The 23,324-nt window shown below is 61.2% G+C and overlaps 1 protein-coding gene across 2 annotated transcripts in view; it reads right to left on the reverse strand.

Moving 5' to 3' along the window:
* Positions 1-9,735: 9,735 nt before the first annotated feature.
* Positions 9,736-23,324, reverse strand: part of PTK7 (protein tyrosine kinase 7 (inactive)) — a 95,956-nt gene continuing 82,367 nt past the window's right edge. For both annotated transcript variants that reach the window (XM_084624476.1, XM_084624477.1), the window contains exons 7-20: positions 22,840-23,106; positions 22,183-22,316; positions 21,546-21,681; positions 20,996-21,115; positions 20,565-20,714; positions 19,842-19,992; positions 18,212-18,339; positions 16,498-16,701; positions 15,433-15,588; positions 12,977-13,209; positions 12,291-12,371; positions 11,950-12,101; positions 11,680-11,858; positions 9,736-10,731 (exon numbers count right to left, since the gene is read on the reverse strand). In XM_084624476.1, the coding sequence (XP_084480602.1) occupies positions 10,571-10,731; positions 11,680-11,858; positions 11,950-12,101; positions 12,291-12,371; positions 12,977-13,209; positions 15,433-15,588; positions 16,498-16,701; positions 18,212-18,339; positions 19,842-19,992; positions 20,565-20,714; positions 20,996-21,115; positions 21,546-21,681; positions 22,183-22,316; positions 22,840-23,106 (2,252 nt within the window). In that variant the 3' untranslated portion in view covers positions 9,736-10,570. The remainder of the gene's footprint in view (positions 10,732-11,679; positions 11,859-11,949; positions 12,102-12,290; positions 12,372-12,976; positions 13,210-15,432; positions 15,589-16,497; positions 16,702-18,211; positions 18,340-19,841; positions 19,993-20,564; positions 20,715-20,995; positions 21,116-21,545; positions 21,682-22,182; positions 22,317-22,839; positions 23,107-23,324) is intronic.

The raw sequence follows: 23,324 nt of genomic DNA on the forward strand, positions 1-23,324 counted from the left end.
CACCCACGCAAGTGCCCCTTTGCAGCGACACGGTAATGCTGCCTCTCCGAGCAGCCTTGAGCCGTGGTCAGTGTGTTGAGGTCGAGACAGCACAAGTGCAGACACTGCGTAACCTAAGTCATCACTAACAGTTCTCCAGCTGCTGTCCCACAATGCCCGACAGTGACCGCTCTGGTCACAAGTCTGAACTCCACTGCCCAGGGTCATGGAGATCAGAAGTCTCCCACCGCCGCACCTTTAAAGCCCTGCAGATTTTGGAAATGTCCAGCGTGGTGAGCACACCTAGCAGCTCTCCATTGTTGTGTGCAACTGCCCAGCTGACCATGCTGGGTCCATGCTCCAGATGCGCTCCAGCTGGAGCAGACAGGAGATATTGGATCTCCGGGGCCTGTGGGGAGAAGCGGTTGTGCGGGCCCAGCTACAGACCAGCCATAGACACATGGACATCTCCCCGGGCGGGGGGCAGGAGATGGGGTACAACAAGGGCCAGTGGCAGTGCCAGGAAAGCCAAGGAACGGTGGCAGGCCTATCAGAAGGCCAAGGAGGCCAACAGTTGATCTGGTGCAGAGCTACAGCCCTGCCGCTTTGGACAAAGAGCTATGTGCCAGAGTTGGAGACCCCATCACTCCCCTGTCGACTGCCGACCACCAAGGATTCCTCCGAGGAGACTGAGGCACTGGCCCCTGGCATGGCCAGCGGGTACATGGAGGAGGAGGAAGAGGATGGGGAACATGTGATGCTAAGTTCCCTTTAAGCTGCCTGGCTGTGCAGCAACCTATTAAGTGCTGCAGAGATGCTCAGGCTGCGGCAGGGAGAGATGCCTCTCCCCCAGTACCAGACCTGCCGCCTGTCTCCGCCGGCCCTAGCCCTGCCCCGGACGTGCTACAGCCAGGGGAGAGGTGCCCCAACCCAGGCCAGCCCCTCCACCTCCACCCCAGCAGCAACTTTCCCCCTTTGCTGCACAGATATTAAGCAGGACGCAGCAGGCAGCTATAATCACTGGGATGTTTTTTCACTAAGATCCAGTCTTGTGAGTAAACCACATCAGCGTCCCTTCAACCTACCAAAACCAAATTCAGTTGTCATTCGGCACCTGCTGAGCTGGTAGCTGAATCTTTCCTTGGTGCTATCAATTTAGCAGGTGTACAGCTTCATGAACCAGGGGTAGCCTGGGTCCCTCAGAATCACTATTGGCATTTATACATCGCCAGTGGTAATCGGCTGACTGGGAAAGAAAGTCCCTGCTTGCTGCTTTCTGAAAAGTCCTGTGTTCCTAAAGATGCGAGCGTCATGCACCTTCCGTGACCAGCCCATGGTGATGTGGGTGAAGCATCCCCATTGATTACCAACAATTGAACCACCATAGAAAGTAGCTCTTTCTGTCGATGCCCTCTGTGGCAAAGCGGTTTGGTGCCAAAATAGGGACGTGTGTGCTGTCTATTGCTCCACCGCAGTTTGGGAGCCCCACTGTTACAAATTCACCCACTATGTCTTATACATTGCCGAGAGTCACAGTCCTGCGTAGCAGGAGACGATTAATGGCCCTGCAGACTTGCATGACGATACCCCGCAGTGGATTTTCCAACTCCAAACTGATTTCCCACTGACCAGCAGCAATCCGGCATTGCAAGTTTCCACAGTGCACTCACCACTCGCTTCTCCACGATGCAGTCGGTGCAGCTCTCGTGCTGGCGTCCCTGTGCTGGAAGGTTGGGGCAAGCTCGGCTCACAGATCTAGGAAGGGGGGGTTTCTGCAGCTGCTGCTCGTCATCCCAAACCTGCATCGCGATACGATCCCACCCACCGGTGCCTGTTTCTCAGGCCCAGAAGCAGCGCTTCACCATCTGCAGCTGCTCCATGAACGCCACCAGCAACCGTATCTTGGTTCTTGCTATGTCCCACAGCAATCCATCCTCCAAGGAATCGTCACGTTCCCCCCTCATGCGGTTCTTCGTGCGGCTCTCCAAAAACTGGAGGGTCGTGTGTCATAGAATCATAGAACCAGAGGGTTAGAAGGGATGGCCAGGGTCATCTAACCCCCTGTGCTTGCAATGCGTATGAGAATAGTGCAGAGCTGCGCAGGCTCCAGGCTTCTGTTGGAGATGGCAGATAGCGAGGAGGCCACAAGGGCTCCTGTGATGTTTTTTAAAAGGTGAAAAATATGGATATAGGTGACATTATGGGATGGAGACAATTGTATGCTGGGAAGTTGACCCCTGGCTCCCAGTCACCCCTGTGCGACTCATTTCTGCCCTACCATGCATTGCCAAAACTTTCCATAAGAGTGCACTGGATAGGGGTGGGTTGCATGCTGGGATATCTACCCATGGTGCACTGCACATCGATACAAGCGCTCCTGGTGAGTATGCGCAGCGCTGACTCGAGGAGCCAAGTATGCACATGCACAAGCGATGTACCAACTTTGACGGCTTTATGCCAATGTACCTTGCGTCAGCAAAATGTGTAGCGTAGCCATGGCCTAAGAAAAGTGTCTGAGTGGAAGAATGGAGCAGGTAAAAGCGCCACCTGAACTGAAACACTGGAAAACAACTGGAGAAGATTTAAAGAGATCTTCACTCTCTATCTAAAAGTGACAGGGCCTGCAAAAATGACGACAGTAACTTCCGATAGCTGGTTCTGCAGCACTTGATGTGGTTAATAGTTTGGCTAACTGTGAAACTGTATTAGAGAAATTTGCAGAGAACTTTTCTCCATGTCAAAATGAATCACATGGTATGTTTTTACACAGAGTACCAAAAGAAGGTGAAAGAATAGGAGAGTTTCACTGAGCTAAGGCTGAAGAGCGAATCTTGCAATTTTGGAGGAGCTAACTGATAACAGACCAGCTTGTGACTGGGGTCTGGTAGAAAAAAACCTCACAGACAGGCCTAGGGAGGGTGGGCAGTGCTCTGACACTGAGGGCCTGATTGGGAAATGAGACACCAGGTAATTAAAAAAAAAATCTTGTGTGTGTCAGCGCAAGGCAATTTAGGCTGAAAAAATGAAAGTGAATCTGAAAACATCTCTGTGTGTTTGGTTGTGGAGACGCCCTTCAAGAGCCTACGGCTGATCGTGGTTGTAACATGATAGCACTGCTCCACAGAGCACCTAGAAGGGATCTCAAACCGGGTAAGGAACAAATCTGACCAGTAGTGCCATATATTGGACACCTTGTAGCAGCAGGGGGATTAAACCCAGACTCTGAGAAGGTTCAAGCAATTCTGGACAAGCCCTGCCCCAAAAATGAGCAAGACACACAGCCCTTTGGGGGATTCGCTAACTATCTGTCCAGGGTCTCTGACCCACACCTCTCCTGGGTCAGGGAACCCTGAGGAGACTGCCAGATAAGGATGCTGGATAGTGTTGGAAATTCCAGCCGCAAGAGGCTTTCAAACAGATCCCAAAGTTAGTGACTAATTATCCAGACCTAAGATATGATATAAAGGAACCTGTCACTATTCAGTGTGATGCCAGTGAATGCGGATTGGGGGCAGCATTACCACCAAATGGTTGGCCTGTAGCATTTGCTTCTGGACATGATCTCCAGCAGAGCAAACCTATACTCAAACAGAGAGGGAACGGCTAGCCATTATTTTTGCATGCACCAAGTCTGACCAATCAGTATATCCCAGGATGTGATCATATCCACATGGACACAGATCACAAACCCTTGGACTCGTCTTCCAAAAGCTTCCCCTAGCATCTCCAAAACATCTGCAAAGCAAGCTACTGCAAATTCACAAATATCGCTCGGATGCCCACCCCAAGAGGGTCTCTATCGAACCCTCATTGCACGCTCTTTTCCAGATCTGTAGAGTCACAAAAGCCCACAAAAGACGTCTGAGCCCCTTACTTATAAAATCCTCGGCGTGTGCCCAGAGGGGTCCATGAGGAATTTGATCCCATTGAGCAAGCAGAACTCCTCTGTGTGATAGATAGATAGATAGATGGCTTCTGCAGATACAGAGACCTACCCCAGGAGACACTAAAGATCAGTCATCAGGTCAGGCTGGTCAGACAGGAAAGGAGCCACTTAGTAGACAGGACTATTGACATACAACAAAGACTGAGTAAGGACTTCAGGATCTGGCCCCAAAGGGTCAAGACTTCAGATTAGTTCATCCCTGACCTTGCCCACCCAAAGACAAGGAACAGCATCTGTGGCCCCCGTCTGCACTTAGACTCGGTCGTCGCATTCTCTCGCTCTGGCCCAATGACGAGGTGAGTGTTTAGCCGCTGGGAAACAGTGGTTTAGCCACTGGGCCAATGACTCTGTGGGCTGGTGGTTCCGGCAACCAGCCGGGAGGTGGGTCACCCTGCTCCCATTCCCCCTGCTCCAGTTGCTCTCTCATTACTTAGTCACAAGGCAGCAGCTTCCCCAGGGGCAACTGAGGGCATCCCATCAGCGTATCCCCTAGCTCCGCACTTCAAGCCTCTCCTGAGAGGCTGGAACCCCTTGGTGGTGGGTGCCCCCCCAAGTCCCCACCAGAGGTGAGCTGAGCTCTCTCAGAAGCCTGCCCCTATCTCAGGGATGCAACTGGCTTCCTCTTGGCTGAGCTGTCCCTGCAGCCTGCCCCCTAGTGCCCGGGGCTTCCCCCTTCTAAGCTTTCTCTCTCCAGGCAGAGCAAACCTGACAAGTGTGGTGGGTTCGTGCTTAGCCTCCTCTCGACTTCCCTCGAGCCCTGGTCAAACCTCTTCCCCCTTCTGGCAGAGCAGGGGGGTCAGACCTGGATCTCCTGCCTCCCCAGGGAGTGCACGAGCCACTGAGACTGCAGCCCTCCTGAAACACCCCCCCACCTGCCAGCCCCTTGCAACAACCCACTCCTGCTCACTTCTCTCTTGTGCCACTCCCTCCCTGCCACTGCACACCCCTGCAACAGCCCCTTTTGCCTCTGTGCAATCTCTTCCCTGCCACTACACCCCCGCCCCCTCCACCTCTTGGCACATCCCTTAAATCAGAACTTTTTACAGGGAACCAGGTGTTAAGATTTTGGCAGCTCATCACTGGCCTCAGGCACTCTGGGTGTCTGGTCAGCACTCCCGTGCTTCATTCGATTGGTTGCAGATTGGGGAGGGGGTCGCTGTCCTGCAGAGCTGCCTGCCTGGTGACCCACCTCTGGTGGCTGGACACACGCTCTTGGATTGCATGTCGTAAAGGACGTTGGGACTGGAAGGCTGTTGCTAATTGCTGAAGCAGGGATAGCAGGCTGTAGCTCATCTCCTCTACACATTCCCTGGTGCCCCTCACGCCTTTGCCGACCAGGACATATTGCAGCACATGGAAGAATTTGACAGCTCCTGGGTGTTTCTCCACGGACCCTGTGGAACCCTTGAGAGATCCGAGCTCAGGCATTTGTCACAGCCCAGGACCCAGGCTGCTGTGGGGAGGCTGCAGTTACTGCTCTTTCTCCTACCCTGTGCGCTTTGGGCTGCCGGGGTTTGTCCATGGATGGGCTCCGGGTGCTGGTGGTACTTTCACTTTGATGCAAAGAGTTACCAAGGGCTCTCACTAAACGGAGTGCCTGGGTGACAGACTGGCAGATGCAAGTCAATGTTTTAAGTGCCAAAAGCACACATTGGAAAACATAATCCAACTATCCATATAAAACGAGGGGTCTAAATTAGCTGTGACCACGCAAGAAAGATCTTGGAGTCATTGTGGACAGGCCTCTGAAAACATCCGCTCAATGCGCTGGAGCAGCAGCAGTCAAAAAAGCGAACAGATTACGAGGAACCATTAGGAAAAGAATAGATAACAAAATAGAAAACAACAGAATGCCACTCCATAAATCCATGGCACGCCCACACCTGGAATACTGTGTGCAGTTCTGGTTGCTCTGTCTCAAAAAAGAGGTATCAGAATTGGAAAAGGTGCAGAGGAGGGCAACCAAAAAGCTTGGGGGCATGGAACAGCTTCCGTCTGAGGAGAGATTAATAAGACTGGGACTTTTCAGCTTGGAAAAGGGACGACTAAGGGGGATATGCTAGAGATCTAGAAAATCATGACTGGTGTGGAGCAAGTGAATAAAGAAGTCTTATTTCCTCCTTCATGTAACACAAGAACTAGGGGATCACCCAATGAAATGAATAGACAGCAGGTTTAAAAAGTGCTTCTTCACACAACGCACAGTCAACGTGTGGAACTCACTGCCTGGGGATGTTGTGAAGGCCAAAAGTATAACTTTCAAAAAAGAATTATATACGTTCCTGGAGGATAGCTCCCCCAGTGGCTATTAGCCAGGATGGTGAGGGACTCATCCCCATGTTCTGGGTGTCCCTACACCTCTGACTGCCAGAAGCTGGGACTGGATGACGGGATGGATCACTCGAGAATTGCCCTGTTCTGTTCGTTCCCTCTGAAGCACCTGGCACTGGAGACAGGACACTGATAGATGGATCCAGTGTGGCTGTTCTTTCACATGTTCATATCTGCTCTGTCAGCTGCTCTTGCTGGATTGGTGAATTTGCTTCCCGAAGTAGCTGCTTGGTGACCTGTCACTGCTGAGGGACGGAAATGGCTCTATTCCCTGGGGAGCCCTGCTCAGGCTCTAGGCAACCCTGCCGCCAGGGAGCCTTGCTTGGGATTTCCAACAAGAGAACTGAACTCAGTGCCCCTGGGGCCAGATTGTAGCCAGCACCCCCTAGAGAGGAAATGCCCCATGCCCCATTCCCACCCCACCCTCCCAACCAGCCAGTTCCCCACTCTAGGGCCAGATGGAGCCAACACCCCTAGAGGGGAAATACCCCAATCCCACCCCACCCTCCCGATCAGCCAGTCCCATGTCTTGGGGCCGGATCAGAGCCGGTGCCCCCTAGAGAGGAAAGGCCCCATTCCCTGTCCCCACACCCCCGAAACCAGCCCATGCCCCTTGGTTTTCTAGGTCTGATTCTGAGCACGAATATCAGGAAATTTGAAGTCCTGGTTCCTACAGGATCAGCGGTGGGTTGAGGGGTGGGGGAAAGGGGGGCAGAATTTTGTTACTTTAGCAGGTGCTAAAATTATGCTTTAATCTCAGTTCCTGGTGCATCCTGGGATGATGTTGCCATGGAAACGAGTGCCGAACATGCCTGCCGCCCAGGGGCCTGCCCGGCCGGCGCTGATGCCCGGAGCCGTCTGCAGACTGGCAGAGCCCAGCATGGAGCACGTGGAGGCGGCTGGGCCGGGGGAGAGTGGGCAGATGCCAGCCGCTGGGCTGCCTGGCCGTGGAAGGGGGCAGAAAAACATATGCAAGGCGACAGCCTGAGCATCCTGTGCCCAAGCTCTGCTGCCCTTCCCAGCCACCCGCTGGCCCTGGCTCGCCCCAGCTCCCTGGCCCCTCCCCAAGCTTCCCCCATGGCTGCCACCCCGACCATGTCCTGGAAACCCAGACCTTCAGCATCCCCATCCTGAGAGCCGTCCTGCCAAGACCAGGTCAGAGAGAGGGACCCAGGTGGCATCCCCACCCATACCAGCGCCAGCTGAATTCCAACCAGGCCCTGGGATGAAACAGGATCAGACCTTACCACTGTTCCGTGCTGGACAGCGACTGGGTTAGGTAGCACCCTTGGCCCATCTCTTCCCTGTAAATTAATACAGTAGACCTCAGGGACCTGTCTTGGGACCAGTCTTATTTAACATTTTCATTAGTGACCTTGGCACAAAGAGTGGGAGTGAGCTAATGAAATTTGCGGAGGACACGGAGTTGGGAAGTATGGGCAATACGGAGGAGGACCGGAATATCATACAAGATCTGGAGGACTTGGAAAACCGCAGTAATAGAAATGGGATGAAATTTAATGATGCAAAGTGCAAGGTCAAGCACTTAGGGATTAACAACAAGAATATTTGCTATAAGCTGGGGACGTATCATTTGAAAGTGACAGAGGAAGAGAGACCTCGGTGTATTAGGCCATGACAGGATGACTATGAGCTGCTAATGTAATGCGGCTGTGAAAAAGACTAATGTAATCCTAGGCTGGATCAGGGGAGGTATTTCCAGTAGAGGCAGGGAAGTGTTAGTACCATTATACAAGGCAGTGGTGAGCCCTCATCTGGAATAGTGTGTGCAGTTCTGGTCTCCCAGGTTTAAGAAAGATGAATTCAAACTGGAACAGGTGCAGAGAAGGGCTACTGGGATGATCAGGGAATGGAAAACTAACCTTATGAGAGGAGACTCAAAGAGCTTGGCTTGTTTACCGTAACCAAATGAAGGCCGAGGGGAGATACGATTGCTCTCTGTAAATACATCAGAGGAATAAATGCAAGGGAGAGAGAGGAGTTATTTAAGTTAAGCGCCAATGCGGACACAAGAACCAATGACTATAAACTGGCCATCAACAAGTTTAGGCTTGAAATTAGGCGAAGGTTTCTAATAATCAGAGGGGTGAAGTTCTGAAACAGGCTCCCCGGGAAGCAGTGGGGGCAAAGCCTAACTGGTGCCAGGACTGAGTTTGAGAAGTCTCTGGAGGAGATGGTCTGATGTTGCCTATAATGGCATGTGGCCCATCGACTGCTGTTAGCAAGTATCTCTCCCAGCTGGAGATGGCCCAGTGTGGGGAGGGCTCTGAGTTACACAGAGAATTCTTTTCCAGGTGTCTGGCTGGTGGAGTTTGCCCACATGCTGAGGGTCTAACTGATCGCCGTATTTGGGGTCAGGCAGGAATCCTCCCCCAGGGCAGATTGGCAGAGACCTGGGCAGTTGGGGGAGAGATTCGCCTGCCTCTGAGGCTGTCACTCAGCCAGAGGCTAGGGGCCTATTCCAGCAGGGGGTGGGGTGGGCGAGGTTCTGTGGCCTGTGATATGCAGGAGCTCAGACTGGATATCCATGATGGTCCCTGCTAGCCTTAAAGTCTATGAGTCTCTCTGGTTTGTATTGAGCATAGCGACCAGGAGCAGACCCCACTGCGCCCTGTGGCTGGCAGGCAGGGGTACAGGCAGCGCAGGGCCTTGGCAGCAGAATGGCCCATGCAGGGAGATGGCAGAGGCCACAGATCCATCTCTTGGGGAGGAGGAATTGCCCAGCCTGGATGCTCCATGTCCCAGCACCTGGGTGTTACCCCTGCCGTCACTCAGGGAAAAGCCTCCATGCCTGAGCGCGGGGAGCCCCAAGAGCTCAGCCCCTTGCAGGTCCCCGTGGGGCTGGTGCCCCCTCCCCTCTTAGCACTGCAGTCTGGACCTCAGGCCCCACAGGCACAGCACTGCCTTGCTCCCCCCTGCGCCCAGGTGTTGGGAACATGCCGGGCCAGTGCCACCTGCCACAGGGACTGCCAGGCACCCTGCGGGCGACTCCAGCACTGGGGGCTCTGGGTGCAGAGCAAGGCATGGGGGGGGGGGGGCAAGCTTTGGGGCTGGCCAGTGGAGAGGGCGACCCTAGCAGAGGCCTGCAGGTGGGGACTGGCTCCCTGACCCAGAACGCCCAGGAGGCTCTGTGGCAGCATGCTGGGATGGAAATCTTTTGATTTTCTGCTTTTCACCAAAAACCCAAACCTGAATTGTTCCCTGGAAAAGACAAACCCACGTCCTGCAGAGCACCCTGGTTCCCAGCCAGCTCCATGCCCTGCTCCCAGGAGAGGCGGGAGGCCATCCCAGCAGCAGGGATGCCAGCCAGCGCGCGTGCCCCTCGCCCAGCAGGGCTGCACTGCCTCACCCCACAGCCGGTGCGTGCGAGGTACAGGCGCTGGAGAGCTGGCTGAGCCGACAGCCGGTGCAGGATCCGCCCAGCCTCTGCAGGGGGGAAGGAGGCTGACGACAGCAGCTACAAAAAGGGATTCTTTATTGAGAGCAGCGTGTAAAAAACCTCTTGGCTGTCACAGCCCCCGCGCAACCAAACGAACACCAGGGCTCTCAGCGGGGAGGGGTCAGCGCGACACACTGGGGCCAGAGGGGCGCCGCCCTGGGGAATCATACAAAAGAAGGCATTGGATAGTCAGGAAAGCGAGTGAGAATCTCCTTCATATGCCAGGCACTTGGTGGTCCTGCCGCTCAGCTCACTGTGCAGGGCCACGCTGGGGCCTAGCACGGACGGGCGGGGCAGGGGAGCAGAACCTCTGAATAAATACACAGGTTCGTCGGCGACTCCGAGAGAGGATCTGCATCGGCTGTGCATGGCTCCCCTGGTCTGACAGCGGGCAGGGACGTGGCACAGGGAGACAGCCCACAGCTCTGCGCCAGGCTGCCCCAAAGGAGAGGGTGGCGGGGGCACGCAGGGGAGAGGGGAGGGCTGCATTGCACAGCATCTCAGCCGAACGGGGGTTTCCTGCCAGGTTCCCAGCGCCAAGGGGCATGGAGCCCAGCCCCCCAGGACGGGGCCTGGCTGTGTTGGGGACTCAGGGCAGCAGAGGAGCCCCTGGTCGGGGGTGTGGAAGTGGCCCGGGGCCCCCAGCATTCCCTGCTGGCACACAATGGCTGGCTGGAGCACCGTGGGGAGCCGAGGTAGGGCCTGGAGGACACCATGCCGGCAGGCCGGGGAGAGGCCCCCTCCAGCGCCCAGTCCAGCTGTGATAACCCATGGTCCCTCTGGGCTCCCACTCGTCCCAGTCCGATCCTGGAGCCGGGCTCCCCCCGCCCCCCCGCAAGGGGCTGGCTCCCCGCTCAGGCTCTGCTGTCGGACGGGCTGTCGCCCAGCGCGGTGGCGAGCTCACTGAAGGAGGGGCGTTCCTTGGGGCTGGGGGCCCAGCAGCGCTGCATCAGCTTGTAGAGCTTGGAAGGGCAGCCCTCGGGGTGAGGCAGCTTCATCTTCCCAGCCTGTAAACCTGCAGGGACAGCAAAAGCCCAGGGTGAGAGACAGGAGAGCCCTGGGGCAGGGCGGGTGTCAGCCCCCTGCAGGGACAGCAGAGGGGGAACAGACAGCAGAGCCCTTGGGGAGGGCGGGGCATTGGCCAAAGGTCTGTGGGGGTGAGAGACAGGAGAGCCCTTGGGCAGGGCGGGGCGCTGGCCAAAGGCTCGTGGGGGGAGGGACAGGAGGCCCCGGGGCAGGGCGGGCCGTTGGCCAAAGGCCCGTGGGAGGAGGGACAGGAGGCCCCGGGGCGGGGCGTTGGCCAAAGGCCCGTGGGGGGAGGGACAGGAGGCCCCGGGGCAGGGCGGGCCGTTGGCCAAAGGCCCGTGGGAGGAGGGACAGGAGGCCCCGGGGCAGGGCGGGCCGTTGGCCAAAGGCCCGTGGGGGGAGGGACAGGAGGCCCCGGGGCAGGGCGGGCCGTTGGCCAAAGGCCCGTGGGAGGAGGGACAGGAGGCCCCGGGGCGGGGCGTTGGCCAAAGGCCCGTGGGGGGAGGGACAGGAGGCCCCGGGGCGGGGCGTTGGCCAAAGGCCCGTGGGGGGAGGGACAGGAGGCCCCGGGGCGGGGCGTTGGCCAAAGGCCCGTGGGGGGAGGGACAGGAGGCCCCGGGGCGGGGCATTGGCCAAAGGCCCGTGGGGGGAGGGCGGATGACAGCACCGTGCCGCTCGCCAAGCCTGTGTGCAGGGAGCCTAGAGAGCCAGCCAGGGCCGAGGCACTGAGCAGTCTGAGGGAGGGCACAGGGATCGCTGTGGGGTCACCGTGGGGCCTGTCCAGCCCTGGGCCCGACTCAGATACTGGCCAGGACCCGCTGCTCCAGCAGTCTTTTCAGGAGCGGGAGAGAAGGCAACAGCCCAGAATATCCCCCCCACTCAGCGACCTCCTCTGCCCAGCCCAGCCTGCCCTCGGTGCGGGCGGTGCCCCACATACCTGCTAGCACCTCCTCGTCCGCCAGCTTGGTGTGGGGCATCTCCCCGTGCGTGAAGACCTCCCACATGAGGACGCCGAAGGACCACACGTCTGACTTGGTGGAGAACTCGTCCTCCAGGACGGCTTCCGGGGGCATCCAGCGCAGCGGGATCCAGGCTTGGCGGAAGCGGTAGTACTCACTGCACAGCGAGACAGGGGGGTCAGGCCGGCCGGAGAGCGCCCGCACCCAGGGGACCCGCGGGCAGGCAGCCAGGGTCTGGCCTGACGTACCTGTGATACACGTCCTTGCTGAGGCTTAGGGCCGACACCTTGACCTGCCTCTGAGCGCTGATCAGGCAGTTCCGGGCAGCCAGGTCCTTGTGCACAAACCTGGTGTTGGAGAGATGCTCCATCCCCAGGGCCACCTGGCTGCAGACAGACACCTGCCACGAGAGACACATCAGTGCCAGCCACAGGGCATCTCAGCATGGCCCATCCCTCAGCCTGGGCCGGATCGGGGCCGGTGCCTGTGGGGGCAGGCTCCAGGGCCCATCCTGGGGAGGATCGGGGCCCTCAGCCGGGCAGACTGGCCCTTTTAGCCCACCAGGGGTCACCGGTGCTCCCGCACTTACCTTGTGTTTGCTGCTGAGGGGCTGAGGCTTGAGCGTCTCATCCTTGCTCCTGGAGATCCTCAGGAACTGCTTCAGGTCCCCCTGGCGAGGCCGAAATCGCCACGTCAGCACGGCTCAGGACAGCAAGGGGCTGTCTGCCAGAGGCACGAGCTCCCCGCCCTTTGGGCAGCAGGCGAGAGCGGCAGCAAGGGGCCCTGGCACTGCCAGCGCTGGGGAGCGAGGGCTCCGGAGAGACTGGCGTCCTCCCAGCCCCAGGTGTTAGACCCTTCCCCCTTGGCTGCTGGGGGCCAGCTTACAGAGCCCCTTACGCAGCTCAGCCCTTCCTCGAGCCATGGGCATGGCCAGCTGGCCCCCAGCCGCGCCTTGGCCCTCGGAGAGCTCTGCCTGCCCTGCGCCCCTGGACTGGGGAGGCCTAGCGGCTCGGCACTAGCCCAGGGCCCTGCCCAAGACAGACCCACACAGAGTCTCTGCTCCCTCCTGGACCATCCTGGAGAGGAGCCCTGCCTGGACCCCCCAGGGAAAAGCTGGCCAAATGGCCTCTCGACAGAGGTAGGGAGGGCCTGGCCACAAACCCAGCCTCCCTCCTCTTCTCCTGGGCGCTAGAGGGTCTCTCCCCCTATGGCAACCCCCAGCCCGCGCTCATCCCAGAACAGCCCCATCCCTAGCCAGCAGGGCCCCTCCCTTACCAGATCCACATACTCCAGGACCATGTAGTGCGGCTCTGCCTCGCGGCACAGGCCCACCAGCCGCCCCACGTTGGGGTGGCTCAGTTTGCCGAACATCTCTGCCTCGCGCCGGAAGTCTAGCTGTAGCTGCTCGTCTCTCGTCTGCAGGCTCTTCACCAGCACCAGCACCTCGCTCTCACTGTCCTCCAGGCCTTTCGCCTTGGCCAGGAAGACCTCCCCGAACTCGCCCTTCCCTGGAAGCAGAGGGCAGCGGGTCACCGGGAGGCGGGCCGGAGGGCGTGTGCAGGACCACCTCTGCACAGCCCGAACCCCTGCCCTGCTGCAAACAGGAGAGCTGGAGCCCAGAGAGGGGATGACTCACCTCAGTCACCCAGCAGCCCAGGGGCAGAGCTGGGAAAGACCCCAGGTCCCCTGCGACTCAGTCCAGCACCCTACCCACTAGGCCACGCTGCCGCCCTGGTTTCCTACGCTAAGCTGGGAGGAGAAGGCTGACCCAGCGTTACTCTCGAAGCAGCCAGCAGGACTGCCACCCCCAAAACGAGGGGGCTGAGGGACAGACAACGCAGACAGGGCCGTCCACACCACCCTGTAGGGCGCTTCTGAGAATGGCCCATTCAGCGGGCGCAGGGAACGGCGGCCACGCAACGGGACAGGCGGCTGGTCCCCAGGGCGGAAGCCACCTGGCATGGGCTCAGCTGGCACTCACGTCCACGGGGGCATGCCCTCCCTCTCCGGCACCCATTGGGTGGGGAGCTGCGGGACGCTCCCTGGCGTCATCATCTCGTTTCCGTTCAAAAGGAAGGAAACTCCCCAGGAAGAAAATAAATAATAAATCGGGGATCAGCGTGCGAGGAGAGCCACACGCACGACACTCCCAGCGCGTCACCGATCGTTCCTTCTATCCCTTCCGTGCACATGCAGCCCGGCTGCCACTGTGTGGCCAGGGAGGGGCGATCGCTGCCTGAGGACCGCAGGCGTCACCGGGGGCAGCTAACCCCTCCATCCCAGATGCCGCAGTTAGGCAGTCCCATCTGGACGAAGAGGGGCCAGCCCTGGATGGCAGATTAAAGGGCTGTGCCCAGCCTGGGGTTTTCACAAGCCCCGGTTCTGGGGTAAGCACGCTGGGGCAGTCTGGCCAGCAGGGAGATCGGCATGCAGCGTACTGGGACAATGTGCGTCTACTTGCATGCACAGGGTATGGCTGGCCGAGTCACAGCCATGTTTAGGGCAAGCAGCCAGGGTAGCGGTAAAGCTACGGCGATACGGCCGACGCCCCCTTCCGCCGGGTGCTCCTGTCCGCTGATCCGCAGAGGGCCCAGTCGGCTCGGCCCACGAACGCTGTACGAGTGGGCATTCCCGGAGCCAGCGCTGCCAGGGGCCGGACGGGACAGTCTGATTGTGCATCAGGAGCAACAGGCTGTAGGCCAGCCAGCTGGGGGCATTTCTGTGCCCAGGGGGTAGGGGAGGGCGACAGGTCTCATCCCCAGTGTTCTGTCAGAGGGGGTCACGCCCCATGCATGCTGATGGGGCTGGTCCGTCGCTTGTGTGCTCCAGGCCCCACAGGTAGGTTTCTCCATTGTGCTGGTGCTGCGGCTGATTGCAGGACCCCAGAACATGGCACAGGGAAACAGCCCTTCGGGGTTACAGCCCCTAGGGACTGAGAGCCGTGCCCGGGTGACAGAGGCCCACTGGTGCCAGCTGGCAAAGGGCTCACTAGTCTTTACAAGCAACTCCTGTCTCAGACCTTACAAACTCACTGCACCTGATGCACCGCTCCCAGGGCATTGAGCATGTGAGGGCTCTGCTGGAAGCTTGTAACTTCTCAATTCCCATCACCACTGCAAGCTGTGTGTGCGGGGGGAGATTTAATGCTTCGTGCAAGACTGGGTGCCTACCTGCGGAGGGGGGAGCGGGGGGACCGGCAGACGTTGCAGAAGACTGAACTTTGGGGGGTGGAATCTAACAGACAGGCCAGGGGGATGCCTACTGCGCGTTACGATTTGTTTCGGATGTAACCATTTGCATCCATTGCTCACGCTGGTTTCTAGTTGAATCTCTGTTCCTTCTGCAGTAAATCTCCTGTTTGACTGGAACCGCACTGGAGGACTGTGTGTGTCTAAGGTAAAACCCGGGAGCTGGGGTACCCTGTTCATGTGGGCAGGGAGGAGCTGGGATTTCTGTGGGTATCCCATGATCAGGGGCTGGACACCACAGGGGGACACTGGGAAGAGACTCAGGGACTGGCAGGCTGCAGGGCAAAGGCAGGGCTGGTGCAGCCAGAGGAGAGTGCTTGAGTAGCAGACACCCAGGAGCGAACACCCATCTGGCACAGGAGGACGCCCTCGGGCTGGGGGCAGGCAGCAGAAGGTGGCTCCCAGCCCGGGAAGCGTCACGTCCTGGCTGAACCTTGGTTCCGGACCTAGCACCCGGGTCTGAAGCAGCCCCACTGCCCATACCCAGCGTCGTGATGGTCTGCAGATTGGCGCGGGGGAAGTGCATCTTGTCCGTAGCACTGTGCCTCTTGCTAGCGCCGGAGCTACTGCCCAGATTGGTCAAGGCCACTTCTTCCTGGATCTCGGCCGTGGTTTGCCCGTTTTGCAGCAGAGCGCCACCTGCGAGGAAAACAGGGGCCATCATACCCAGCGCGGGCAGCCAGGGAACCCGGCCAGGATCTCAGTTCAATGCCACAGATGGGACTCGGAGACGGTGTGAAGCGAGCGCTCAGCCCCTCCCCACACTCAGACCCAAGCAAGACTTGGACGTACTGTCAGAGCTCAGCAGCCCTCTGTGACGCTAGGGACCGTGGGCCTGTGAGCCTGACACCAAAGCTGGGCAAAACCACCCCGTGGCCCAGCGTCCCCCTGCACAACAGCAAGCCTCACCAGGCTCCTTATGGGCTGCAGGGTGCTACCGGCTTCTCCAAGCCCCGGTCAGCTAATGGCCTGGTCCCTGGGAGACCTTCCTTTACCACACCAACTGCATGGGCTCTACCGATCACCAGAGGAACCGGCACCTGAGTTCCCGGGCAGACAGCACATGGCTGCTGGCCCAGCAAGCATGCCATGCCCAACGCAGCCCTCCAGCATGTGCCCCCTGAAGGGAGCTCAGCCTGCAGGCTGGGGGAGGGGGAGCAGGGAATGCCTTGACATGGGGGTCAGTTCTCACCCTCCCCACTGCTAGGGAAAGCCACAGAGCGGGCCCTGCCTTGCCGTGCCCACCAGAGGGCACTGCATCCACGCACTGCGGGGAACTCTCCGTGCCGCTCGCTGGGTCACTGCACAACCTGCCACCGCCAGCTGAGCCATGGGGCAGCCCAGCCAGCCTCTGCTGGCACTGCCCTGCCAACACCTCCAGCGCAGCCTGCTGGGAGAGCCTGGGGACCCACCCCACGCTCCTGCCTGGGGTAGACAGGGCTCTGTGCTGATGGAAACGGAGGCAGCCCCTGTCGGTCCCCACTCCCAACGCACTGGGGCCTGTGTGGGAGGCCTGTGCCAAGCCCCGGCTGGCAGCTAAGGCCTTACCATTCAGACACTCCATCTCGGGCTCTTCGCCCTCCGGGTGCTTCTTCAGCCGCTTGGCCTTCCTCCGCTTCTTGCAGTAGAACATGAGGCCCAGCACAATGATTATGTAGGCGACGGCCGCCCCGACCGACAGCCCGATAGTCTGGATCATCTTATAGGGCGTGTGGCTGTTGGGACCTTCGTCCCCTTCTGCAACCGGCTTGTCTGGGGGACAAATGACGCAGTGTGAGATGACAGCACAACGCACAGCTCAATATGTGGCCTGTCTGGGCAGACACGGCTCAGAGGGTGCGTGTGGCAGGGGAGCCCCTGGCTGGGCGGGACGCGGCTCAGAGGGTGCGTGTGGCAGGGGAGCCCCTGGCTGGGCGGGACGCGGCTCAGAGGGTGCGTGTGGCAGGGGAGCCCCTGGCTGGGCGGGACGCGGCTCAGAGGGTGCGTGTGGCAGGGGAGCCCCTGGCTGGGCGGGACGCGGCTGAGTGGGTGCGCGTGGCAGGGGAGCCCCTGGCTGGGCGGGACGCGGCTCAGAGGGTGCGTGTGGCAGGGGAGCCCCTGGCTGGGCGGGACGCGGCTCAGAGGGTGCGTGTGGCAGGGGAGCCCCTGGCTGGGCGGGACGCGGCTGAGTGGGTGCGTGTGGCAGGGGAGCCCCTGGCTGGGCGGGACGCGGCTCAGAGGGTGCGTGTGGCAGGGGAGCCCCTGGCTGGGCGGGACGCGGCTCAGAGGGTGCGTGTGGCAGGGGAGCCCCTGGCTGGGTGGGATGCGGCTGAGTGGGTGCGTGTGGCAGGGGAGCCCCTGGCTGGGCGGGATGCGGCTCAGAGGGTGCGCGTGGCAGGGGAGCCCCTGGCTGGGCGGGACGCGGCTCAGAGGGTGCGCGTGGCAGGGGAGCCCCTGGCTGGGCGGGACGCGGCTCAGAGGGTGCGCGTGGCAGGGGAGCCCCTGGCTGGGCGGGACGCGGCTGAGTGGGTGCGTGTGGCAGGGGAGCCCCTGGCTGGGCGGGACGCGGCTCAGAGGGTGCGAGTGGCAGGGGAGCCCCTGGCTGGGCGGGACGCGGCTCAGAGGGTGCGCGTGGCAGGGGAGCCCCTGGCTGGGCGGGACACGGCTCAGAGGGTGCGTGTGGCAGGGGAGCCCCTGGCTGGGCGGGACGCGGCTGAGTGGGTGCGTGTGGCAGGGGAGCCCCTGGCTGGGCGGGACGCGGCTGAGTGGGTGCGTGTGGCAGGGGAGCCCCTGGCTGGGCGGGACGCGGCTGAGTGGGTGCGTGTGGCAGGGGAGCCCCTGGCTGGGCGGGACGCGGCTGAGTGGGTGCGTGTGGCAGGGGAGCCCCTGGCTGGGCGGGACGCGGCTGAGTGGGTGCGTGTGGCAGGGGAGCCCCTGGCTGGGCGGGCACTCAATGGGGGGTGCTCTTTGCCCTGAGTGAGTCCTGACCCCAATTCCTTAGTTGTGCTGCCACAGGGAGCCCCTGAAGCCCCAGTGGTCCAGCTCCAAACCCCACCTGGCTGTCTCCGCATTGCCCTCATGGCACCGTGTGCAACGATGGTGGCCTGCTGGCATGGCCAAACGGTGCTATAGGAACAGGAGACCCTCCCTCGACTGCACAGAGGTGCCTATACAGAGGGGAAACACACGCCTGCCTTCCCCAGCCGCTGTTCCCAGGCCTCCCCGCCGGGGGCTGAGCTGCTCCTGCCCGAGTCCCCAAGCAGGGCTCGAGGGCGCATCCTACCTACGACGTAGAGGATGGCGTCACGGTGTTTGATGTTGCAGCTGTTGCCAGCAATACACGTGTACCTCCCGGAGTCGTCCGTGGTGACGTCGTAGATCACCAAGGAGCCGTTGGGCATGATCTGGATCCTGTAACGACAGGCACCCGCAGGGCAGCACTTCGGGGGTGTCCTGTGTGCTAGGCGCCGCGCTAACCCCAGGCAAGGCCCTCCCGGGACACAGTGCGTGAGGCCAGAGCAGAGGGAAGCGGCAGGGGTCAAGGGCCAGCGTTCCTGTTGGGTCCGTGCAGCCAGGGACGGCAGGAGGGAGACCGTGGGAATTCTTTGTGATATTTTCTCAAAATAGCTCTGCTACCCCCATATTCCTCCAGGGGCCTCCTGGCCTGCACGGAGCTGGCAGCCACCCAGTCCTCTGCAAAGCACTTCCCCCCAACACAGCATGGCTCTGTGCAGAGCAAGTGCCCCTCCATGGCTTTCCAGCACGCTCCCAGAACGCCTGTGCATGCACCTGATCCAGCCGAACATCTGTCTCGGGCCTCGAATCCGTCAGCCCGGCAAGACCCCCCCGGCACTGCCCACTGCGACTGACCCCGCTGAGACGGGAGAGGTTCTCACCGCCGGCTGGGTGCTGAGAGGCATGCGCCCTGCACACCCCGCGGGAGAGGGCAGGGGCCCAGCAAAGGGCGTAACTGAGGTCTGTGCTGGGTCAGGCATGCAGGGCACTGGCGGCCCCCATCAGCGCTCTCCCCTCTGCCTCACTTCCCTGATCTGCTGCTGGTGAAAGGGGCCAGGAGGCAGAAAGTCTGAACTCAGGCACCACTCCTCAAGCCTCAGCCCTGCTCGGGGCCTCGCTCGACTGCCCACCCTGCGCTCAGCCCCTCTGCTGTAGCTGCCAGCGGTGACGCTGCCCTGTCAGATGTGGGCACCTGCCCTTGGGGAACCGGACCGAAGGCCTGTCTCCACTCAGCCCTGTAACTAGACTGGTCCAGTGCAGCCCCCGAGCAGTGCTGCGTGGGAAGGGCTGTACCTACCCCTGGAGAAGCCACCTTTCTCTGAGTCCTAGGGCATAACTACAGCTGGAGAACAGCACCTGATGGCCAGCTCTACTGGTACCAACACCGAGCACACAGCCCTCCTGAGCACACCGGCCTGGGCGGGTCTCCCCCGGGGACTCCAGTGGCCTCCCAGGCCTGCTGGGTGGTGGCCTTGCAAGGGAACGGACTCTCCTGCTCCCTGGAGATTCCCCACTCCTGAGCGCCTCAGAGGCTCAGCTGGTGAGCTCTGATGGAGCAGCGTTCTCAGTCATCACGGCCTGGGCCCAAGGTACCCTCCTCCATACCTGGGCCTTGCCTTAAAGCCTCAGCTCCTGGAGGCAGGGGATTCCCAGTCACAACTGTCACTCACAGAGCAGTGCAGGAAACTGCCCAATGACTAATATCCCCCCGTGGATTGGTCTGGTCTCCAGGTCTGGGGCCTGGCACAGGAGTGCAGAAGGCTGGGGATGGTGCCCCCAGCTGGCCCCCCAACACTGCTCCAGGATGGGTTGGAGGCAGCCAGCCTCACGCGTCACACATGCCCAAGGCAGGAGAGCTCAGGTTCCAGCGGCAGGGGGGCAGAGAGATGGCTCCGTACCTGGGTGAGAGCTTGCTGGGATCTAAAATCCTCTCCTTCCCCTTCCACTGGATGTGTGGTACCGGGTCGCCCTCTGCCTGGCACCGCAACACGGCTGTGTGCCCCTGGTACACCGTCGTGGGCTCCGGCTCCAGCTTAAAGGTGATGTAAACTGAACACAGAGGTCACAGCTTCTCAGTGCCAATGCGAGCTCTTCTCCTACTGCCGCTCCCCACCCCCCCCGCCAGGTCTACACAGGCTCCCTGGACATCCCAGCTCCCGGGGGGGGACCCTCAAACCAGGAGGTAAGCACTCAGATGTCCCCCTTGTCCAGCACTACCAGGGGGACCTGTCCTGGGGCCGGCGAGGGGGAAGGTCAGAGCAGGGCCTGTGCGAGGGGTCAGCGTGGGGCAGGACAGCTCCCTGCCGGTGGCATTTTCCCAGTACCACAGGCTGCAGCGGGGGGCTGGCACAGCTGGGGGCGGGAGAGGGAGCTGCACAAACAGGACGGGGTTTTGGGGTGACTCGCGCCCTGACCCAGCGGCACATGGACGAACAGACGCTGCCAGCAGCTCAGCTGACTGGGAGGCCATGACTTGCAGCACCAGTAGGTGCGAAGGGCTCATGGTGCTGGGATCCTGAGGCCAGAGCATGCTCCCTTCCTCAGGACGGATGTTTAAGGGGCGGTGCCCAGGAAATGCCCCTCTGGAGCAGGGACCGACCCAGGAGGAGCGCAGCACTCACCTGCCACCGTGAGCTGCACCGTGGCCCGGATCTCGCCCTGGGGGCTGTTGGAGGCGATGCAGGTGTAGTTACCAGCGTCACTCCGGCTCACCTTGCGGAAGTGCAGGGCGCCAGCGTTGAGGCTGACGTGAGCCGGCAGGCTGCTCCCATCTGGAGGGCAGAAACGGGGGTTACACTGCAGCCACACAAAGTAGCAGGAGGCTCTGGGCCCTGCGGGCTCCAGCGCTGTGCCCAGGACATGGGCAGCATGTATCCTGCAGCACGGCTGTGGCCTGGGCTCCCCCTTGCTGCGGCGCTCAAGAAGGGCACCGAGCTACACAGCCGGGCCAGAGGCCTTAGGCCAGAATGATCCCTGGTGCCGAGCCCAGCCCCCGCCACGCCAGGAAGTCAAGCCCCAGGCAGTCCAGAAATAGACCACGTCCCCCCCTCACCTGTTTTGAGCCACTGGATGGTGGGCTTCTCACGGCCAGTGGCCGAGCAGGACACGGTGACCTCCTTGTCGAATTCCATGCACTGCAGGGGCTGCGGGGGGGGTGTGAATTTCAGCTTCTCTGGAACAAACACAGACGGGGCAGTCAGCCCAGGGACCCCTGAGTGTAACTGACCCCACTGCCTACCCGCCCCAGCACCAGGGGCCGTGCCTGGAGACCCGTGCCGGGAGCGGGGGCCATGCCTAGAGACCCGCGCCAGCACCAAGGGAAGAGCCTGGAGACCCGCACTGGCATCGGGGGCCGTGCCTGGAGACCTGCACCGACCCCGGGGGTGCTGCTGCACACGTACACAGGGAGCAGGGGCCCCGCCCGGATACCCGGCCCTGCTGCACACTCACATAGGAGCAGGGCTCACGCTGGAAGAGCCAAGGACCCATGGAGGGAGAGGCCAAAGCAGCTGGTGTCCCAACCCAGGAGTGCAGCGCCTGCCCAAGCAGGGCGAGGAGGGGCACGGGGGGTCCCCGCAGCGGCACGCAGCCGCCCGGCCTACCCAGGACGTGCACGCGGGCATATCCCTCGATGCTCCCCGCCGGAGTGCTGCTCACACACTTATACACAGTCCCGTCGTACACCTCCACGTTGTTTATGCGCAGCGTCCCGTTCTCCGAGATCTCAAAGCGCGAGTCCTGCCCAACCAGAACAGCAGCATCAGTCCTGCTGCCCTCCCCTGCCCGGGCATGCTGCTGGCCCTGGGGAACTGGCCCTGCCCTGGCCCGCAGGCCCATTGCAGGGGCAGTCAGCGGCTGGCTCGGCCGCCCCTGAGGCTCTGCCACCTCCCCTGCCAGGGCTCAGGCTGGGACCTGGCCCACTGGAGCAGGCCAGGGAGGGGCTGCGGGGCAGGGGGTAGAGACTGGGGCTGAGGTGTGGGGCAGAGCCAGGGGAAGTGGCCTGGGGCCCAGGGAGCTGACAGTGGCAGGCGGGGGGAGACATGCAGGGGGTCCTAGCACTGGGCAAGGTTCATTTCAGTGTTCCATGGATTGCAGCTGCCCTGGACCGACGTGCAGCCCAGAGGCAGCAGGGAGAGCGCGGCTGGGAATGAGCCGGTCCCCAGGGCTGCCCGGCCGGTGGAAGAGCACGGGTGCTGGGAGCTGCGGCCGGGCTGGCTGGGGTTCACGCGTCACACTCACCTCGGAGATGGAGACGCCGTTGCGATACCAGGTGACAGTGGGTTTCAGGGAGGCCTTGCTGAGGCAGTGGAGATAGCCCGGCTTCCCCTCCTCCAGCTGGCTGTCCCTGGGCATCTCCACCCACCTGGGCACCGCTGGGGATGAGGGCACAGCGTTACCTGGGCTCCTGCCGTGCTTGCCTCAGCCACACCGGGCAGTGCCCCTGGCTGGCCTGGAGAGCTCGGGCACCCGCGGTACTGCACCACCCGCCCGCCCAGCGTGGACTGCTGGTGACGTGACGTTCGGGGCCACAGGAGCTCTGCTCTGTAATGTGGGGGTGGGGCAGAGGGCCTTTGGGAAAAGGCCCCACTTCCTCCCAGAGCCACGGGGACACCTGGGCACTGCCCCCGGGCTGGGGAGACCTGCCGGAGGCCACCCCAAAGACAACCAAGACAGCCTCCTCCCTGCTGCGTCTGGGGCGGTCTGCTGGGCGAGGCTCTGCTACGCAGCCTGCCCTCGTTCAGCCTTTGCTCCAGAGTCAGTGACCCACGGGGCATTGCCCGTCTGCCATCTCAACCCACCGCCCCTGCCCAGCACCCCGCACCCACCACCCCCTGCCCAGCCCCCCACAGCCCATCTCCAGAGCCCCCTGCCCAGCCCCCAGTGGAAAATGCTTACTGGCTACGGTGACACTGAGGTCTTGCTTCTTCTCCCCAGCCTTGTTTGCCGCGTGGCACACGTAGGTGCCAGCATCACTCCCGGTAACGCTGGTGAACACCAGCTCCTCGGCCTCCTGGTGCACCCTGCCGCTAGCAGGTATCGGGAGGCCGTTCCTCTCCCACCAGACACGGGGCTGGGGCATGCCGCGGGGGGCGGGGCAGGCCACGCGCTGCTCCTGGCTCGCTATGAAAACCTTCGGGGAGAACGGCGCCATGTCCTCGATCTCTGAGAGAAACCGGGGGAGAGGTGACTTACCCCCAGCCGTGCCCCGAGGCCCTGTGCCTTGCTGCCCCAGGCGCTGGGCCTCAGCGCAGATCCAGGCAGGGATCCAGGGAGCAGAGCAGAGCTCCTGGCCCTGGCTGGGCAGTGGGACAGGACTGCTCTCCCATGGCCGGGCAGCCCTGGAGAACGAACGGCTCATCCCCAACCACTGGACAGAGGCA

This window comes from Lepidochelys olivacea (assembly GCF_965140295.1).
Source record: "Lepidochelys olivacea isolate rLepOli2 genome assembly, chromosome: 3".
Lineage (NCBI taxonomy): Eukaryota > Metazoa > Chordata > Testudines > Cheloniidae > Lepidochelys > Lepidochelys olivacea.